Here is a 19,893-nt window from a genome sequence, read left to right on the forward strand (position 1 = left end):
TAGTTAAATGAAGACATTGGATTTAGCAAAGTTTTCCATTAAGTAAAACTTTGTCTTCCAGTTGAATAATGATCAATGTAATTCCAGAGAATCACATAGTAACCCATATCATCTATATTTTCCTAAAGTAAATAAAGGTATTAATTGGAGTGTAATTACCTTAATGTTTATAGATGTCACATTAAACTATTAAACTGATTTGGAAGTTTAGTTATTATGAATTGGTCTGGTCAAGACAAATACCTCTGGGTCTACCAAAGAGCTCGAATTTATAGATCTAAAAAACTATTCTGAGGTTAGACCCTTAATGACTCACAAAAGTTACTGGTCACATGGGAGGCCCTGGTAGGAAAATAAGCTGAGATTGCTAAGTGATGTGTCTGTCTTGATTCACTCCAGCCAAAATATTTATGCAATGAAATACTAAATACCATACAGTCATTAAAATAATCAAGAAGATAATTTGAAATAAGTATTGTATTTCTTTTTTTATTCTCAGCATGCACACCTTGATAAATGTATTTCTGAAATACTATCTAGTGAAAAGGAAACCCCAAAGTCATATCCATATAGCAATCACAATTAGGTATACACATACAATGCATATGTATGTATACCTGCTCACAGACTGAGAAAACATAATATTAATAAAAATGGTTGGAGTTTAAAATTTTGCAGGATATTGTTAAAAATCCCCTTCCCATTCTTTCAAAGTTGACTTAATTACAACCCTGAGTTTAAATATAAATCTAAAAGAAAAATCAGGAGAGCACAATTTCGGCTTCATGGATAAAAGTAGAGGACACACAGTAGATTCACTAGGGCACAACCAAGGAAAGAATAAAATGGCTACTGTTCAGATTGATGCCTGTGGTCCTCCTTACCTGAAGAAAGTTGATTAGAATTACTATGGTAATTATTTTTAAAAATCTGATGAGCAGCCTTCCTCGGCTTGTCCCAGGCAGAATGAGAGAAAATCAGCTGTATATTCTTTCCTCTGCTAGTTCTCAGTTCTCAGCCTTTCTTTATTTCCCCAGACACTCTGTTGTTGAAACTACACAAAAGTAAAGTAACAAAAAACCTACTCCAAATCCTGAAGATTGCAGCTTGGATGCCGAAAGACATCACACAGAAGCTTGGCTCCATTGTCTTGTAGAGAGTTTGATCCTAGATCCAGATGCGTCAGGCTCTTGTTGAGTAGGAGAGAAGCTGACAGATGCTCAGTGCTAAGTGAAGTGAAATGACAACGCCTCAGCCTACAGGATGGACAATGTGAGGAGAGATGGAATCATTGCTGTACTGTCCAGATAGTTCTCTCTTTGAAAAGATTTCATGATTTGATCCCTATCTATTTGCCAACATTTCATCTCAAAGGAAACACCCTCACTACCAGCCTATCTCATTTGGGAAATAGATTTATATCAAATTGGACTACAAACTAGATTCATATTCTCCAGCATTTTTCTTATGATACATCAAATGCTAACCTTGTTACATTACGTATATATATGTTTAGTACCCTGTTGCAGAACTAGCTCCATGGAACAGAGAAACAGATCGAGTAGAATAAGAGTAATCACAATAAAGTAAGTACTCTTTGTTTGTAACAGAAGTGTCATTTTCAATCTGTAAGGAAAATACATATTATGTCATTATTGCTTTTTGTAAAACAGATCTGATATGGGGGAAATAAGTTTAAGCCTTATAACAAAATAAATTTGGAATAATTTAACATGTAAATGTTAAAATTAAACTATAAAGAGTTTGAGATGACATAAACATAGTTTTTTAAAGAAAGGTACTTCCAATTATGACAAAACTTCTTGAAGTCATGAGGCAGAATTTGACATCACAAAAAATTTTAAACTTGTCTGTTCTAAAAATGACCATAAAGCTAGAAATAAAGCAACATGCTAAGAAAATTGTTTATAATATATATAATGTATATGTGGTATTAATAAGTATAATATATAACATATATAATAGAAAACATCAGAAGATAACAGCCTATGAAGAGGAAATTCCTGAATATAAAAGGCCAAAAACACTTGAAAAAAATGCTCAATATTTAAATTACTTTAAAAGTTACTTTTCAACATCTATCATTGGTCAAAAAGATTGTAGATGTCCAAAGAAGGTATTAAAGTGTAGGCCCCTAGACTGCTTCTGGGGATATAAACAATCTATCTGGGAGGCAATTTAACCATATTTTACCAAGTTAAAACTTTGGCTTATTAATTCCATGTTTATAAAATTACCTAACAGAACTGAACAGAATAATCACAATGTGATTCAGACATACAACAAAGTGCTGTATTTCTGTTCTGAGCTCAGATTATAGAGTAGGATAGGTGGTAGGCTCTAGTTCTGAATTCGTTATTTTCTTGTGAGACATTAAGCACTATCTTTCTAAGGCTCACGTTCATCACCTATAGAGTGAGGCACCTCAAAATCAAGTGGCCAATTTGACATCATCAGGTACTATTGTGCAAATTAAACACACTTAACACAAGATCCAGAGTAGAGTTAGGACACAATAAATGGCAATTATTAATATCATCATCACCTTCTTTTTCATTAAGGGTAACAGGGAAAAAGCAAGGGACAGAATGTGTTCATAACACTTTACTATTTTAAACTTATTTCTAAATGTATAATATATTGAAAGGATAAAAACTTGAACACTTACACAAGGCTCTGTAGAGTACATTGTGGATGTTGCAAGGCATCACTTAAAAGCTTTACTCCACCATCTCCCAAGACATTGTCTGCCAAGCATAAATGTGTCAGTCTTTTATTGCTGATGAGAGCCAAAGAAAGATCCTCACAGCCAGCCTCTGTGAGACCACAGCTTTCTAAGCTGAAGGAGAAACACAGATGGGAAAGGATCTGTCAATTCCTGAAGCTCATGCTTCTCTTCTCCTTCACAGGGAAATCAGTGGGACTTATAACCCCGATACCTCAACTATAGAAGTAACCTCAACAAACCCATTTAAATTACGAATTCCACTGCAGCTGTGTCCAGGATATGATGAAACAAAACATGGAAGGCAAGAGGAAAAGCTTAAAAAAGAATGAAAATAAAGAGGTCAATCAGAAAAAAAAAAGGTAGGTCTAAAAGTGAAATAAGAGAGGGAAGTAGAGGAAGAGAAGGTGGATGCATGTAGAGCTTATTCAGGATTGACAATCAAGCCAGTTAGTGTCAAGACCCAAGCAGTTTCCCCATCAGATTGTAATTAAGCTACACAGAACCAAGCAAAATGACTCTACAGAAAACAAAACAGAAATACTCACGACAGTCTCTCTAGATAACATTCTGGATGTCTTAAGGCCTCACACAAAAGCTGCACTCCATCATCCAACAGATTATTGGTTGACAGATTCAGAAATATCAGGCTCTGGCTTCTGATGAGAGCATTAGATATATTTAGACAACAAAATACAGTTAGATTGCAGGATTCCAACCTGGAAAACAACACAGAAAAACAGAAATTACCACTCCTTAGAGAAAAATTACAACCAACACCCACCCAGCCTGAAGGTAGGAAGTTTCCCAATCTTTGTGAACTTGCCTGAAAATCCAACTTCTCTACACAGAAAAAAAGTTATTTAATTAAAGCATAAGGCTCTGACAGAGTCAAGGAAGGAAGGGAGGGAGCTTGTTTATCACATTCCCACCCCCTTAATTCCCTTAATTCCCACCCCCTTAATTCATAAATACATGAAAATATATTTGAGAGCATTCAAAAGTATCTTTAAATGGTAATATTTTTTAGTCTGGGAAGAATTTTCTCTAACTACAACTTAGAAGACAATGGCTCAAAGGATGACTGTATCCCTCTACACTCCAACTTCTGAAACAGAACAGAAATGGACAGGGAATTGGGAGCAAAGTGTGTCTCCCACAGCTCATTGATTCATGAGGCCATGTTTTCTGAGGAATCCAGTTCTTAAGAGTGAAAAACAAGAAGTAAATCCTACATAAAACAAAAGTATTTTTAAAGATAAAGTAAAAGAAGAAGAGAAACAGTAAAAGTCCATGTAGAGAGACTCATATTTAGAAACAACTTGTGCCTTATACATGGTCGGGAGTGATACTAACTCTTTGTAGTAAGAGTCAGGCAGTGGCAGCAGCATTTCTGGTATTTGGAATTTCTCTGGGTATTCCTTTTAATCAAGACTTACCAACTTGAGCCACTCAAGAATTGTTTCTTTTCATCAAAATCAGGGTATATAGAGGAAGGAACAGGAGAGCTTCCTCTTCAGTCCAGAATTAGATTTTAATAGATGACCTAGAACATGGGCTAATGCTGAAAAAGCTCAGGTTGCCTAAAACCGCAATTACTTTTGCACCAAAACATAACTAATAATCACCTTAAGTTAAAAACAGGCAATATTACTTGGAAGTTTCTGGACACAAATGTACACAGAACAAAATGAAAAAATATATATATCCCATTTATGAAGGAAAAATGGTACTGAAAATATTTAAAAATGTTTCTAACTATAAATATTAAATGCTTGGTAGTCCATTTTCTCTCATCCTTTCCATATTATGAGTTTCTTGAGATTTTGTCTTTTTGTATTAGTGCTAATAGAATTTCAGCTATGGGACTGCCTACCTCTTTATGTATGAAATCTCAGCCTCATAAAAATAAAATGTTTCCCCTTTCCCTTGCAGCTGCAAAGAAAAGCAGAGAGTATTACAAATCAGAAAATATTTTATAAGAATGATTTTGTCTCATTATAATAATGAAATCTTATAAGATACCTGGACTTTAGAAATTATTGCTATGCCTTGTGAAAACAACCCTTACCTACTATTAAGTCTGTAATTTTTATCAGTTGTCTTACTTTGTGTCACTCTTGTAGTAGCCACATTGTATTTCTGAATTCCTAAATTTTACAAATATTGTAAAGATTTTTTTCAAATGGGAAAAAAATCATTAATACTCTCACATGTATAAAGTAATAAAGAATATAACTCTTTTCTAGTTTTCTAGAGTTTGGAGGTTTTTTCCTCACCTGTATTAATTATAATATCAATTACCAGTGATTCAATCAAAGGGAACTGACCCCTAAATATAAGCCAGCAAAACGAGACAGATTAGCTTATCACTTACATTTAGGTCCTTCTTAGGAGCCTGCACAGCTTCCTCTTAATAGTGCCACCAAAACAACACCCTTGGATAAAAATTCCCAAGGCCCAAACCCCTTTAAAAGTAAGCAAATTATAAATGGTTTTGTTGTCCTTATCGCTTGCTGTCTGGAGCTCTGACCAGCTGCTATTAAGTAAAGGTCCATAAGGTGGCAAAAATGCTGTTGACTTAGAGAACCCGAGTTCCATCTACCTACAATAAGCTCTTGGTTTGAGGTTAGTCAGGGTAGGATTTTAACTGATGCAAGATGCTGGAGCTTTCTTTATGAGTTGAGCCCTGTGGGATTAAGTTCTCCTGTCCTGCTAGCAAACTAGGATCAGAAAACTATCACCTGAAAAAGTAGCTATTCCTCAGTAAAGAGTAACTGCTACTCCTGAAGATGAGCTCCCAGGAATTCAGAGAAGCTGTGTGAATATATTTTTCCCTTCTGAAAATGTCTGCTGTGTAATTTCCAGGTTGCTCAAGAACTTCATAATTTATTTTTGTTTTTTTGAGTGTAATATTCTTTTTCTGATATGAATAGAAATTGAGAGATAACAGGAGAGTTGTTGCTGAAGCTATGTGGCTGCAGGAGCTGTTTGTTTCTAAAGATCAATATAAATGTACTGCAGGTGGCAGAAGAATGATATTTCCAAGAGAAGGAGCATTTCCATTAACAGGATAGGCTTCATGGGCCTATTCTAAATCAAGGTGAATCATTAGATAAATTAATTGGCTGTGTAATTTGAGATTTTGATTTTACCACAATGAGAAATAAAAGTACCACATGCAGAGATAAAGCTACACATCTACAGTGGACTCATTTTTGACAAAGGTGACAAGAGCATACATGGTGGAAAAGACAGTCTCTTCAATAAATGGTGCTGGGAAAACTGGATATTCACATGTAAAAGAAGGAAACTAGACTACCATCTCTCAATATATATTAAAAAAAACAAATCAAAATAGATTAAAAACTTCAATCTAAGACTTCAAACTATTAAGCTATAAAAATAAAACATTGGGGAAACTCTCCAGGACATTGGACTGGGCAAAGATTGCTTGAGTCATACCCCATAAGCATAGGCAACCAAAGCAGAAATGGACAAATGGGATCATATCAAGTTAAAAAGCTTCTGCACAGCCAAAGAAACAACCAACAAAGTGAACAGAGAACCCACAAAATGGGAGAAAATGTTTGCAGACTAGCCACTTGACAAGGGATTAATAACAGAAATATATTTTATAAGGAGATCAAACAACACTACAGGAAAAAAAATCTAATAATCTAATTAAAAATGGGCAAAATATCTGAATAGACATTTTTCAAAAGAAGACATACAAATAGCATATGCAAAGATGTTCAACACCATTGATCATCAGAGAAATGCAAATCAAAACTACAGTGAGAGATTACCTCACTCCAGTTAAAATGACTTATCCAAAAGTTAGTTAATAACAAATACTTGTGAGAATGTGGAGAAAAGGGAACCCTTGTACACTGTTAGTAGCAGTGCAAATTAATACAACTATTATGGAGAACACTCTGGAGTTTCCTCAAAAACTAAAACTAGAGGTACCATACAATTCAGCAATTCCAATGTGGAGTATATACCCAAAAGAAAGAAAATCAATATATTGAAGAGGTATCTCCACTCCCATGTTTACTGCAGCACAACTCACGATAGCCAAGATTTGGAAGCAATCTAAATGTCCATCAAAAGGTGAATGGATAAAGAAAATGAGGTGTATATATATATATATATATATATATATATATATATATATATATATACACACACACATACATACACACACACACACAATGGAGTACTATTCAGCCATAAAAAAGAATGAGATCCTGTCATTTGCAACAACAGGGATACAACTGGAGATCATTATATTAAGTGACGAGCCAGGCACAGAAAGACAAACTTTCCATGTTCTCACTTATTTGTGGGAGTAAAAAATTAAAATAATTGAACTCATGGAGATAAAGAGTAGAATGATGGTTATCAGAGGCTGGGAAGGGTAGTAGGGAAAAGAGGAAAAGAGGGGGATGGGTACAAAAAGTAGTTAGAAATAATGAGTAAGACTGAGTATTTGACAGCACAACAGGGTGACTATAGAAAAAAATAATTGTACATTTTAAAATAACTAAAAGAGTATGCCTGGGGTGTTTATAACACAAAGGATAAATGCTTCAGGTGATAGATAACCCACCTACCCTTATGTGATTATTATGCATTGCATGTCTGTATCAGAATATTGCATGTAATCCATAAATATACACACCTACTATGTACCTACAAAAATTGAAAATAAAAAATTGAAAGTAAAAAAATACAAAATCCTCTCAGAAAAAAAATACAAATAATGGCTTTTTAGATCACAAAAGGTTCTGTATTTCTTTAATGAGAAGTCTAAATTAAAGAATTTCCTAAGTATCCTACAATTCTCTTGTAGACATATAATTATTACTTATATTAACATGTTAAAGTATATAAATATATATAATTAAAATGAGTTAAATAAGTGACCAGCATCTTTATAAACTAGAAGCTTGTAAATCTGGGTATCAGTCAAGACTGTAAATATTTTATACTATCTGGGTCAAGTTTTGAGGTATCACATTGTTTGGCTAGATTGTTAGTTAACAACAGTGGTTATATTATTCCTAATATTAACTTAAATATAGTTTCCAATCTTATTGATTCTGAAATGTTGAAGTAATACAATATTTTAAAAATTAGTTCTCAATTTGTTTATCTAAATGTTTCTAGAGAGGTTTAGTTTCAATGAGAGAACATAAATTAATCTTACCACACAATTTGTTACCCATTTGTTCTTCATACTATTCAAATAAAGACAGCAAAAATCAATATATGGTTTTATATTCCATATTGAGATCAAAAACTTTTGGTCTCAACCATTAAAAAATATTTAACTTACACCTTATTTGGTATAATTATGGTGCTATGTATGCACATATATCATGGTTTATTAATGAATAAATGAAACACTTTTGAATGGAGAAGAGGACTGGTAGTTTAGTCTCTGTTTGCTGGGCAGTCTGCCCAGGTGGCAGAACTTCTGGTTTTAAAGTGAGTATTCTCATTTCTCCAAACTCTGTTTATATTTATGATGACTCATTAGATACTTCATGATTATAAACAACTGTAGTGAGCCACAAAGCTTCCTCACTCCTGAAGAAGGAAAAATTTCTGTTGGTCCATATGCTACCTACCTGTTAAGCAATATTTTACTCTAGTTGATAATGAGACACAGCTGTGGATATTTGCCATTCTGAGGCAAGTTCCTCTTAGCCAACTTTTTTTGTTGTTGTTTTTTGACATTTTTTAAACACAGAGTCTTGCTCTGTTAGCCAGGCTTGAGTGCAGTGGTGCCATCTTGGCTCACTGCAACCTCTGCCTTCCGGGTTTCAAGCAATTCTCCTGTCTCAGTCTCCTGAGTAGTTGGGATTGCAGGCATGCACCACCATGCATGGCTAATTTTTATATTTTTAGTAGAGCTGGGGTTTTGCCATGTTGGTCTCGCTGGTCTTAAACTCCTGGCTTCAAAGTGATCCAAAGTGGTCGGCCTCCAAAAGTGCTAGAATTGCTAGCATGAGCCACCACACCTGGCCTTATCTAATATTCTGAAATATTCGTCCTCTAATTCCATGAAGATATAGTGAGTGCTCTGCATTTATATACCATTTTGGTACCCTTCAGGTGGCTGTTCTGTGGAAGCAACAATCGTTCCCTTACCTTGCTTATAAAGCCCCAATGGCAGAGCATACACAAACTAAGAAGAGATTCTGGGCACAATCAGAAATTACTGGACTATGCCAAGGTTTTTGTTTTAACTCCCTTCTTGCTCAGCAAATTTTAAGAGCTCACTTTAAAACATACCTTAAGACCTATTATAAGGTCTATGATGTGGAAAAAATTATCAAGACAAGAAGAATAGATCTTTCTCCTCTTCTTGAGAGGAGCCTTTGGTAAATACTTTAGTGAAGCATTCTCATGAAAATTAGTGATTATTTGTGTATCTTTTCAGTATGTTCATGTACAAGGGCTCACATGAACAATTTAAAATTTTAAAAGATATTTTATTTCTAGATTAACCAAGTTCTCACAATAATGGGGATTATGTGTTGGAAGGCAGACTGGCAAAGTCATACCAATGTATCTACACTACTGATGTATCAACACTGCCCATCATCTAGAAAGAGAGAGAGTATAACATCAAAATGCAATTCTAAAAACGTGTGCCTGGTCTATACACAAACCAAACTAATGAGGACATTCATACTGCCCATGGCTCTTATGAGATATGAAGCAAACAGAAAACTAGACCTTCTCCCACATGAAATGTTAATAGGATCACTGATTACCCATCAGTGGCCACCCACACTGGGGGAACATGCAGTCCCACATAATGGAGTATTAGATTATTACAAAGCTCTGATGACTTTTGCCAAAGCATCGTATTCACTGTTGCAAGGAGCCCTGCTAGTTGACCCAGAAAGATGGTTTCCTATTTGAAAGCCTGGCAATTGTCTGTATCAAGGTTTACCAAAGGATGACATTACTCAAACCTCAAATGAAAGGACCCTTTATCAAGTCCTCCTGATCTGTCAAGTGCCAAAGTCTTTTTGTCTTGGATCCATAGCTCCACTGTAAGAAAACATCTTTCCTCTTTTCCTCAATGTAATAGCTTTTTGCTACTAATATATTTTATTTTTAGACATAGGAACCAGTGACATACTTCTCACCTGAGTTTCAGACCAGAGATTTCTGTAATGTAGATTACAGAAAATTCCTCATAATATCTTTAAACTACTTCTTAGTGGGTAAAACCTTTACTCTGACCTGGCCTGCTCACAATTGAACTCAACCTGTTTGAAAATTATTCAACAACTTTCCAGACATGCTATAAGTGAATTCCATCTTATACTGATAAGAGTTTTAAAAATGTCAAAGAAAGTCTTATTCCAGACTTCACTTATTTTTCCCATGTCTGGATTATAATTTGCTTCCTACAAATACAAATCTACTTTGGCCCTCCATGCATCAAGCTTCAGTCTTGGCCACCCTGAACTGAGTCCAGGGCTTATAAAAACTTCTAATATAAAACTTACTGTAACTGTTTTGTTTGGTTTTGTCAGAAACATTATTTCACCGCCTTTCATTGGAAAATAAGATCTTTCTTAAAACCTGTCACACAATGTGGAGAACACTATGATTGTGAATCTTCTCACTTTCATAGACATAAAATCAGCCAAAGAAGAGTCACCACTAAGTAGTGTGTGGTAGCCAGCAAGCACCTTGAAAGATGACCATTTCCATGCTGTTTTTTCTCAGCTTTCTGGGCTGGTCACTGAGTTGCAGTTCTAAATTAAGGGGGAGTCACCATCAAAAATCAAATAAAATTGAGTCTGTCCCAGCACTGCTCCCAGTTAAAGAACATCCCCCAGTGCATTTTTTTCTATGAGAGTTCAAAGATACAATAAATCTGTTCCAGTACTTAAATATTAGAAGTGCTAATTGTTTACAAATTCTGAATCTGCTTCTATTCTCTCCACCAGCAGATTTAGGAGATGGAGACACAGAAAACTATACACTGAGCAATCTTCGTGGGGACATGGGAGGAGTAAGAAGTCCTACCAGGATGAAATCAGTCTGATTCTGCTGATGCTTGTTACCCCGTATTATGAAAGTAGATTCAAGCCAGTCCTATAAATAGCAAATCCAGGCTGTAAGAGTGTACTTGGACAGACAAAAGCCTCAATTATAAAAACAAAACAACACAAAACAACTGAAGGCTTACCTGAGAGTCTGTAGTTTACAATCTGGGTGTTTCAAGGCTTCACACAATGACTTTACTCCATTATCCCCTATATCACTCCCTTTTAGGTCAAGATGCATCAGATTCTGGTTATGAATCACAGAAGTAGAAATATCCTGACAATCATCAGAGAAAGTGATAAATTTCAACCTTCAGAAGAAAAATATACAGGAGATATTAGAAAAACCATCTCTCCTTGGTTACAGGATCCCTTTCTTTACAATCTAATTCTTGGATATATTAATATTTTTTATCTTATTTTTATCTAAAAAAATTAGGTTATGACTTCAATTTCTATCTATGTCCTGATAATTGATACTCCCAAGTTTTTTTTTACCTTAAGGGAAAAGAAGAAGAGGAGCCTCTGAAACTTGTAATCCCAGGAATGACTATCAAAAATTATCAGGACCATTCCAAGTACTACAATAACATTAATTTACAAAAGCCAAATCTTTAAATAATCGAAGGTTAATTCACAGTTAGCATCCACTGTTTGTTGCTCGGTGACTTTGTTAGGTATACAGAGGCAGCTCAAGCAAAATAATGAAGTTAAATCTGCCATTTTGTCTTATTTTCTACCTCCTCAGCCCAAAATCTTGCTTTGTAACACCACCTTTCCTCCCTTCTGCCCACCACCCACCCCAGGCAAGTACACACAGGAAAATAAAGCTTTTACCCATTTACAGCACTAACCATCCTCATCTAGTAAAAGTGCCTAAGGCACTTCATAAATATAAATGGCACCACCTCACTTATTAGGGAAAAAGGACCACACTAAGTAAGATCACATTAAGGTGGCACAGATTGAAACCAGTCATCATGGTGCCATCTCACCAATGCAACCCTCCCATTCTAAGAAAGGAAGTAAGTCTTTTAACCGAGAAGGCAATGACTCTTGTGAAGATCCAGATTGGTGACATCCAGTGAAGGGACAATGTGGGGGAAATGTTTAGGGATGAGTGGAAAGGACTTCCAGGAACCGCTTAATCATAACACATACCCAGTTGCCTTACCACATCTATATGCAAGACCAGACCTACTCTAGATGCTTGAAATCTGAGGTCAGAACTCACTAAAAACACTGAGATTGGTAGGAAAATATTTGGTGAGAAGCCTGTCCCCACCCCCTACCCAAAAGAATATCTATTTCCAGTGCTAATGGAAACAAAGATCTATCATTTGTTCAGCATTCAGTTCACACTAAGCAACAAATGCACCTTGCACACAGTGACAGGCACAAAATACACTTGTCAAAACTCAACAAACTGAACATTATTTGTGCATTTTATTAAATGTAAATTTTTCCTTAATAGAGAAAAATTTAAGAAGATAGTAAGTTCCAGAACATGTCCTTGAAAGTGTGTTAGTGACCTGCCTAGGCTTTTAGCTCTGTGCTCTTCATTTAGAAAGTTCCTAATCAAGCCCAAAAAACCCGTGTGAACAGCTACTATGCCCTGTGGAATCGCTGAGAACAAGTTAGTCATGATCCCATGTCCCCAGTGGATTCCATTGTTCCTGTTCTTCGAGTATTTTACACAATGGATTACAAGCATTTGTTTAGCATTGGCTTCACCTAACAAGTATGAGTGGAAGGTGGGACACAGAAAGAAATTAGAGTAACTCCATTAAATTTTCTCATACCAGACTTACAGTAGCTTTTGTAGTTTACAGTCTGGGTGCATTAGTTCTTGATGAAAGATATTCATTGCTGATTTATCAAGGTTGCTATGGGACAGGTCCAATTCTCTCAAGTGTTCATTTGTATGAAGCACAGAACAGAGATCTTGCCAACAATGAGTAATGCGATCACCATCCCTTTGCATAAATAATTGAAAAAAGAAAAACAACACGGATTTTATTTCAGCCCAGGCAGCTCTCAGAAGATAGTATTGGGGTAAAAGTAAGTGTACTTTGGAAAGGCAAGAGCATCTAGTGCAGCTCCAACGTGGGCACAGTCACCAAGAAGTCTTTCTCTGGGCACTCCAGAGGCCTTATTTGTCCAATGGCTCTCCCACTTCCCGTCTGCTCCCCTCAACACACACAAAATAAAAACCAGAGGCTTTACTTTAGAGGAAGAGACTCAGGAGGAATAAGAGAGAAGTATTCAAATACTTGAAGAGCCAATTATCAAAAGATAAAATAAAATTTGGCCACAAAGAATATGATTAGGATTAATGGGTAGACATTAGGTATAAAGTGGTAGAGATTAAAAAACACAGGCCTGAGCCCCAGGTCTACCAATTACTAGCTATATTATTTTAAGAGAGTTTCATCAATTCTGTAAGTTCCAAGTTTTCATCGACTATAAAATGGAAATGTTGTCTCCTTCCACAGGGTTGTGAAAATTTAATAGTGCATTTTAGATGGTACACAAAAAGCAGTCTGTAAATGCTACATACTTTATAATTTAATTATTAGGAATATCATCAATAAACTCAAATAATAAAGAATAAAACAGGGAACAACCTGGTGATTATAAACTCAACAATGGAGCAGTTCTGAGTCCCAATTCAGCTCTGTCACTCACTGAACTGAGTTATTCTGGAAAATTTACTAACCCATGCAAGCCTCAGCTTCATCATCTTGAAAAATGAAGATAATGGTATCTATTTTTTAGGATTACTGTTAAGATTCAATAAGGTAGTATATAAAAAATGCTTAGCAAATGTCTCATGCTGTAAGTAATGTATGCTCTTATAAGAGAGGAATGCTTCTGCAATTGTATATAATGGCACTCAACAGCTTGGGTAAAGTTAGCAAACCAAGGAAGTACAATCAGATGTGTTACCTCGGTCAAGTCATATGCCTTCTTGGTACCACAATTTTGTCCTAAGTAAAATGGAAATAATAGCAACTATCTCATAGGACTATTGGAAGACTAAATGAGATCAAGGACTTACAAGACTGCCAGGTTATGTGGTAAGCACTCAGCAACTTAACTATTATTTCATGTGTGCTTGAATCAAGAAATTTTCTAGGTATACATCTCTGAGTCTCAGTTTTGTAATCTTAAAAATAAATACAGATGGTTGCCAGCATTAAATTGGATATTATGTTAAACATCCAGTTCACTATACAACTATATAGCACATAGAAAGTCCTCAATTAATTTTATATCCATCTGGGAATGAATTCCATAGTTCAATTCTTTCCTCAGATTTAGATGACTAGAGTCAGAAAAGCCAACTTAAGGAAGGAGATAGAGTAGAATAATACACATAAAATGTTAAGGTTCATTTCTTTTTTTCAAAAATATTCATTTAGCATCTATTATTTCTTACTAACCTCCAATGTCTCCAGACAGGCATTAAAGGGCTGAGACCCTTCACGAACTACAACACAAAGGCCAACCAATGTCTGAGCAATGGGGAAAGTGAGCTAGGTCAGCCAAGTACACAGGAATGTAATACAGAGAGATAACCTGTGTTTACCAGGTTCAGCAGGAAATTTTTGGTTCCTTATTCTTCTGATGGCATTATCTTTAGACATTAAAGATACTTACTAACATGGATGCAAGTTTGTGCCAGGCCACATTCCTCCTTGAAGAATGAAGTGCTCATTCCCCCTGAGTTGTTGGAATTGTCAACAAGAGTCCCCAGCCCAGTCCCTCTCCTGGAATTGCCTTCAGGTCAAAAAAGTCATTTCAGGAAAGTTTTTGCACACTCATCACCAGTAGTCATGAATGGTCAATAAAGGGTTTAAATGCTTGACCTCCCTGCCTCAAGATGGGACAAATCTAAAGGGTTATCTCAGCTCTGGGACCTCAGCCAAACAACTCCTTCCTCTGACAAAATCTACTTTTCTCCCTTACAAGGCACTTCTAGGGAATGGCCCTAACACACTTACCAAGTGTTAGTTGGGAGGCTTGTTTTTAACATCTTCTTCTCAAATACCATAGTTACAGACAGCCTGATGGTCTGCAAACACCGGCAGTGCTTAAGACAGAAGGAAGATACAAGCAAATGGATTTTCTCAGAAATATTAATGGCAACCTTTTGGAAATATTTCATTGACTGGCTTATAAATGCTTTATCTTGAGTCTCATACAGATAGTGAAACAACTCCAGAAATCCCAGCTGTGATGGAGAATATTCACTTTTTCCTAATACTTCCATCCACTGAAGTAACTTTGATTTTATCTTCAGTGATATTTTACAGTTAAAAGTCTTCTCCAGCTGTTTTACTCGATTTTTATTCAAAAGGCCAAACAAAAAGCACTTGGTCTGTGTCAAATGGGGGTCTTTATGACTTGTGCTTTGAAGTAATGACTTCAAGTCTTCAAAAGGCTGGAAGGAAGGGTCCCCAGATTCCCAATTGCCTTTTAACATATAAAACATAGCTGCAAAAAACTCCTGAACATGAAGGTGGGTGAATGCATAGCAGTTTTCATACTCTGCATCCTTTTGAAGAATATTCCTGTCCAGAAAACTTGAGACATCAGATTTAGTTAACCCAAGCCTTCTGAGATTTTCTCTGTAAAACACGTAAGTCATAGTCCATATTCCTTTGGCAGCAACATGGCACAGGCTTCTCAGCTGGGCTTGGTTGGGTAGACTAGGAGAGCGTCCATCTACTGGTGTGAACAAGCTACAGATATAGCAGGTAAACAGAGCCGTGGTTGTTTGGCAGGTCAATGTGACATCACCACCCTTCTCCATTTGCTGCTTCAGACAAGTACAAGTGGCCAGGCACACTAGGGGGACTTGGCACATGCTAAACAGCATCTCATTGTTTTTTAGTGAACTGAATGCTTTCTTGGCCCACCTCTTATTTTCAAAAAACTGGTAAACATACTCCTCTCTTGCAGCCTCAGACATTCCTAGTAGCTCTACATAATGGTGATTCTTCAACAACTGCTTTAGTCTCTTATAAGCTGTGAGTCTCGTTGTCACCAATAAGGATGCCTCAGGGAGCATCACTTTCCTCAGCAAACTACTCATGAGGAAGGACACTGGGTGTTCTTGGGTCCAGTCCTCACACAGTGCAAACTCGGGTTCTTCAAAGGCAAAGTTCAGTTCATCAAAACTGTCAATAATAAACAGGAGGCTACTTTGCTGGGATAGGACCCCTTCAATGGGGCCTTCTGTGCTGGGCCAATCCTTTGATATCAGTTGAGCAAAGCTTCTCTCTTTCAGTTGGTTAATTTCTCTCCCATTGAGATAAAAAACATACATAAATCTCTGCTGGTAGAGATTGCCCTCTGCCCAATCCAACATTGCCTTTCTCACCAAGGCTGTTTTCCCAACACCAGCAGCTCCCTGAAGCACCACTGTCTGTGGCTGTTCACCGGTTTTGACATCCACATCAAACAACTGTTCCAACAGTTTTCTGTCTTCCTGAGTAATTCTATGATGGAAATCTTCAGGCTGTCCAGCCAAAGATTTCTTGTCCCATGCAATGCAAAATTTTTCCTTTATTCGAATTCTGTATTCTGTTCCACCACCTAAGTCAGAATGGCATAGGTTAAAAACACAAAAACAAAGACCCATGATTAAAACAAATTCTATGAAATGCAATGTCAAGGATACCAAACCTGGAGTTAGGAACAAGAAAGAATATAGGTTGAAATCAGAGCTGGTTTAGATTTTTAAAAAATTATATAAATCAAACAAAAATATTCCTATGAATTTAAAACCCGTATTAGATGCTGTAACAAAAACCAGAATTGACAATACAGAAAAATGAATTTGTGGTGGGAAATAAAAGCCAGATACACTCTAGAAATATTTTTTCTTCTTTCCACTTTTCCTTTTACAGAGAAAAAAGGTGATAGACATGGAGAACAGAGATGTCATACAGATAAAAAAAAGAACAGAAGCAACCATTAACAATAATAGGGAAGACCCCAAGACAGACCTGAATCTACAGATCAAAATAATTTACTTTGTACAAGTAAAAAGTTAATAAACATTGAATCATAGCTTAAGTAATATTTTGAAAAAGAAAAATATCCTAAGTGAAATAGAATGAAAATATAATTCATCTTTACCTGTTTAAGTCTGATCCTGTAGAGACCTTTTAGATCTCTAATAAAAGGACAGGATCTCAGGGAAGACTTCTCTGACCCTCACTGCTAGAGGACTTCTCCCTTTTATATATTCTCAAAACAGTACATTTTCACTCACATACATGTCACAAGCTATAATTACTTAATTTTTTAAATAAATGATGCACTTGGCTAGGGGCTTCATCATTGCATGTTTAGTGTCTAACACATCTCCTTGCACACAAGAAGTGTCAAATATATTTGAGCAATAAAAAATGAGAGAATACAATCATGTAATTGAGTACTTTACAACTTTTGAATAAAGTGTAACTATAGATACTGATATCCCCCCAAGTAACAAACAAAAAAGATATCAAGTTTCTGGGAATTATGTACAATATGATCCTCTCCTGGGGAAAAAAAAATGAACCAACTTTATGTATCTGAAAACCTATACCATATCCACCAATATATTAACACTGGTTATTTCTGAATCATAGGATTGGGGATGGGGAGTGGGAAGAGTGAGAAACTCACTTTATGTACTTTTTAAATAATATTTGAATCTTTTTTTTTTTTTAAAAAAAAAGGTCATTTTGCTTATGTGAAGTTTAAAAACAAAGCTAAAACATAAATAAATGATAACTAAAAAATTCCGAAAAGCAAAAATAATGATTGTCCAAGCAGGGAGAAAAAAGAAAAAGCACTATTTACTCAAAATTAAAACCTACCATGAAACTATAGTAATTCAAACAGTGTGATGTCAGTACATTCATAGAGAAAATAATAAGTAAATCATTGTTGTACTTTTTATTTTCTGTTTTGTACTTACAGTATTTTCCAAAGTTTCTATAATACAGTTTACTTTTATCACAATTTGCCAAATAATTTGGAGACATTTATTAGCTATCTGTGTGCAATTACCTGCACATAAGAAGGAAATACCCATTAGGTTTGAAATAATAAAACAAAATTTACTAACCATGAGTTTTTTTCTCATACCACAAACATAAACTTCTTTATATTGAATCAGAAATTAAGGTCACAGTGGGAATTCAAGGTCATTTAATGTAGCAAGCAATTTTTATATTTTAGTGCTTAGGATGAAGTTTTCAATTATTTCTTGAATGAAATAAAGTGGCTTGTTAGAATGTGGCTGGGTTAAGAATAAAGGTTTCTCACTTGATCCAATTTTCTTTCTACTGTAATTCCATTTATATAAACTGGAATTAAATTATGTAGAATTCCAAACAAAGTGGGGAACTGGTGTTAGACCAATGGTCTGAAATCCCCAACCTTTTGGGCACCAGGGACAAGTTTAGTGGAAGACAATTTTTCCATGAACATCAGGGGCAGGGGTGACAGGGCAGGGAGGGGAGATGGTTTCAGGATGATTCAATTACATTACATATATCATTAGATTCTCATAAGGAGCATACAGTATAGATCCCCTGCATGCGCAGTTCACAATAGGGTTCCTGCTCATATAAGAGCTCAGGTGGTAATCCTCACTCGGCCCACCACTCACGTCCTACTATGTGACCTAGTTCCTGAGGGGCCAACAACCTGTAAAAGTCCATGGCATAGGAGTTGGGGACCCCTGTGTTAACTACAACTGAGAAGACCTGGTTCTAGAAATCAGTTTTTATATGAACCAGTTTGTCACCACTCTTAGAATTTAATTACAGCACCATCTTGAAAGAAAGGAGATGTGATAAACTGAAAGTTTCTTGCCAACTCAGTGAACTCTTTAGTCCATAAAATATAAACATTAATATACCTTTGTGCATCAGCCCTTCAACTTTTGAGCAGGCATTCTAAATACTTCTCTCTTGAGGGCCTGAATTAACAAGGCCCTGATTCTGACTTTGGCCAGAGAGTCAGTTTTGTTAACTCTTTTGGGGTGACATTCAGGGAACAGGTGGGGTATTAGAAGAAGTTAGCAAGAGTTGGCCGGGCGCGGTGGTTCACGCCTGTAATCCCAGCACTTTGGGAGGCCGAGGCAGATGGATCACGAGGTCAGGAGATAGAGACCATCCTGGATAACACTGTAAAACCCCATCTCTATTAAAAGTACAAAAAATTAGCCAGGCATGGTGATGCGTGCCTGTAGTCCCAGCTCCCCAGGAGGCTGATGCAGAAGAATTGCTTGAACCTGGAAGGCAGAGGTTGCGGTAATCCAAGATCATGCCACTGCACTCCAGCCTGGGCGACAGAGCGAGACTCCGTCTCAAAAAAAAAAAAGACAGCAAGCATTGAACAAAGTTCTCTGGGAGATAAATCCCCATTCTGTATAAAAACTTTAAATGCCTCCCAAGTCAGACGAAAGGCCTAATTACTCACCCAGCACTGCCTCCTGATCTCTTTGTGTGTCTTCAGCGGTAGCATCATCTGGTCCTATACTTTGGGCCGACCCTGCAACAGATTCCAGTGGAATTTTGAGAGTTAACAAAAACAAAGTGAGCTTTCATGATGGCCAGAACAGAGGCCAGCATTCTCATCAGTGGTACAATTCTATGGTTATCTGGATTTAAGAAAACTAGAGATGCCAGAGCCTCAGACTCCATAAGCTTAGCTGGGGGAAGAAACAATGTGATATGGACAACACTGAAGTAGGAGACCTCTTGCCCTGGTTTCCACCCTGTAACTAACTCCAGGGCAAATGGTGTAGTGTAAGCCTCAGTTTCTTTGTCTATATTGACTTCACTAGGATATGGTAAGGTGCAAAGGAGACAATGGATATGAATATTTTATATACACATATATACTTTTATATATATATATATATAACTGTAAAGCCTTGTACATGAGTAAGGAATTCTAGATGTCTATAATATTTCATATCTGAGAATGACTAAAAATACTGGCTTGGCTTATGTCCAATAATAATTTTTACCTCATTCCTCATATTTCAGC

At 36.3% G+C, this 19,893-nt stretch overlaps 1 protein-coding gene across 1 annotated transcript in view; it reads right to left on the bottom strand.

Annotated features, from left to right (window-relative positions):
- The window catches only part of NLRP14 (NLR family pyrin domain containing 14), a 55,579-nt gene that overhangs the window by 16,842 nt on the left and 18,844 nt on the right, over positions 1-19,893 (bottom strand). Inside the window, exons 3-9 of the mRNA XM_012456733.3 lie at positions 19,321-19,392; positions 14,838-16,434; positions 12,642-12,806; positions 10,974-11,141; positions 3,295-3,465; positions 2,690-2,860; positions 1,086-1,256 (exon numbers count right to left, since the gene is read on the bottom strand). Of these exons, the coding sequence (XP_012312156.3) occupies positions 1,086-1,256; positions 2,690-2,860; positions 3,295-3,465; positions 10,974-11,141; positions 12,642-12,806; positions 14,838-16,434; positions 19,321-19,392 (2,515 nt within the window). The remainder of the gene's footprint in view (positions 1-1,085; positions 1,257-2,689; positions 2,861-3,294; positions 3,466-10,973; positions 11,142-12,641; positions 12,807-14,837; positions 16,435-19,320; positions 19,393-19,893) is intronic.

The sequence above is a fragment of the Aotus nancymaae genome, unplaced genomic scaffold (assembly GCF_030222135.1).
Source record: "Aotus nancymaae isolate 86718 unplaced genomic scaffold, 86718_ANA_hifiasm-v0.15.2.pri h1tg000059l, whole genome shotgun sequence".
Classification (NCBI taxonomy): Eukaryota; Metazoa; Chordata; class Mammalia; order Primates; family Aotidae; genus Aotus; species Aotus nancymaae.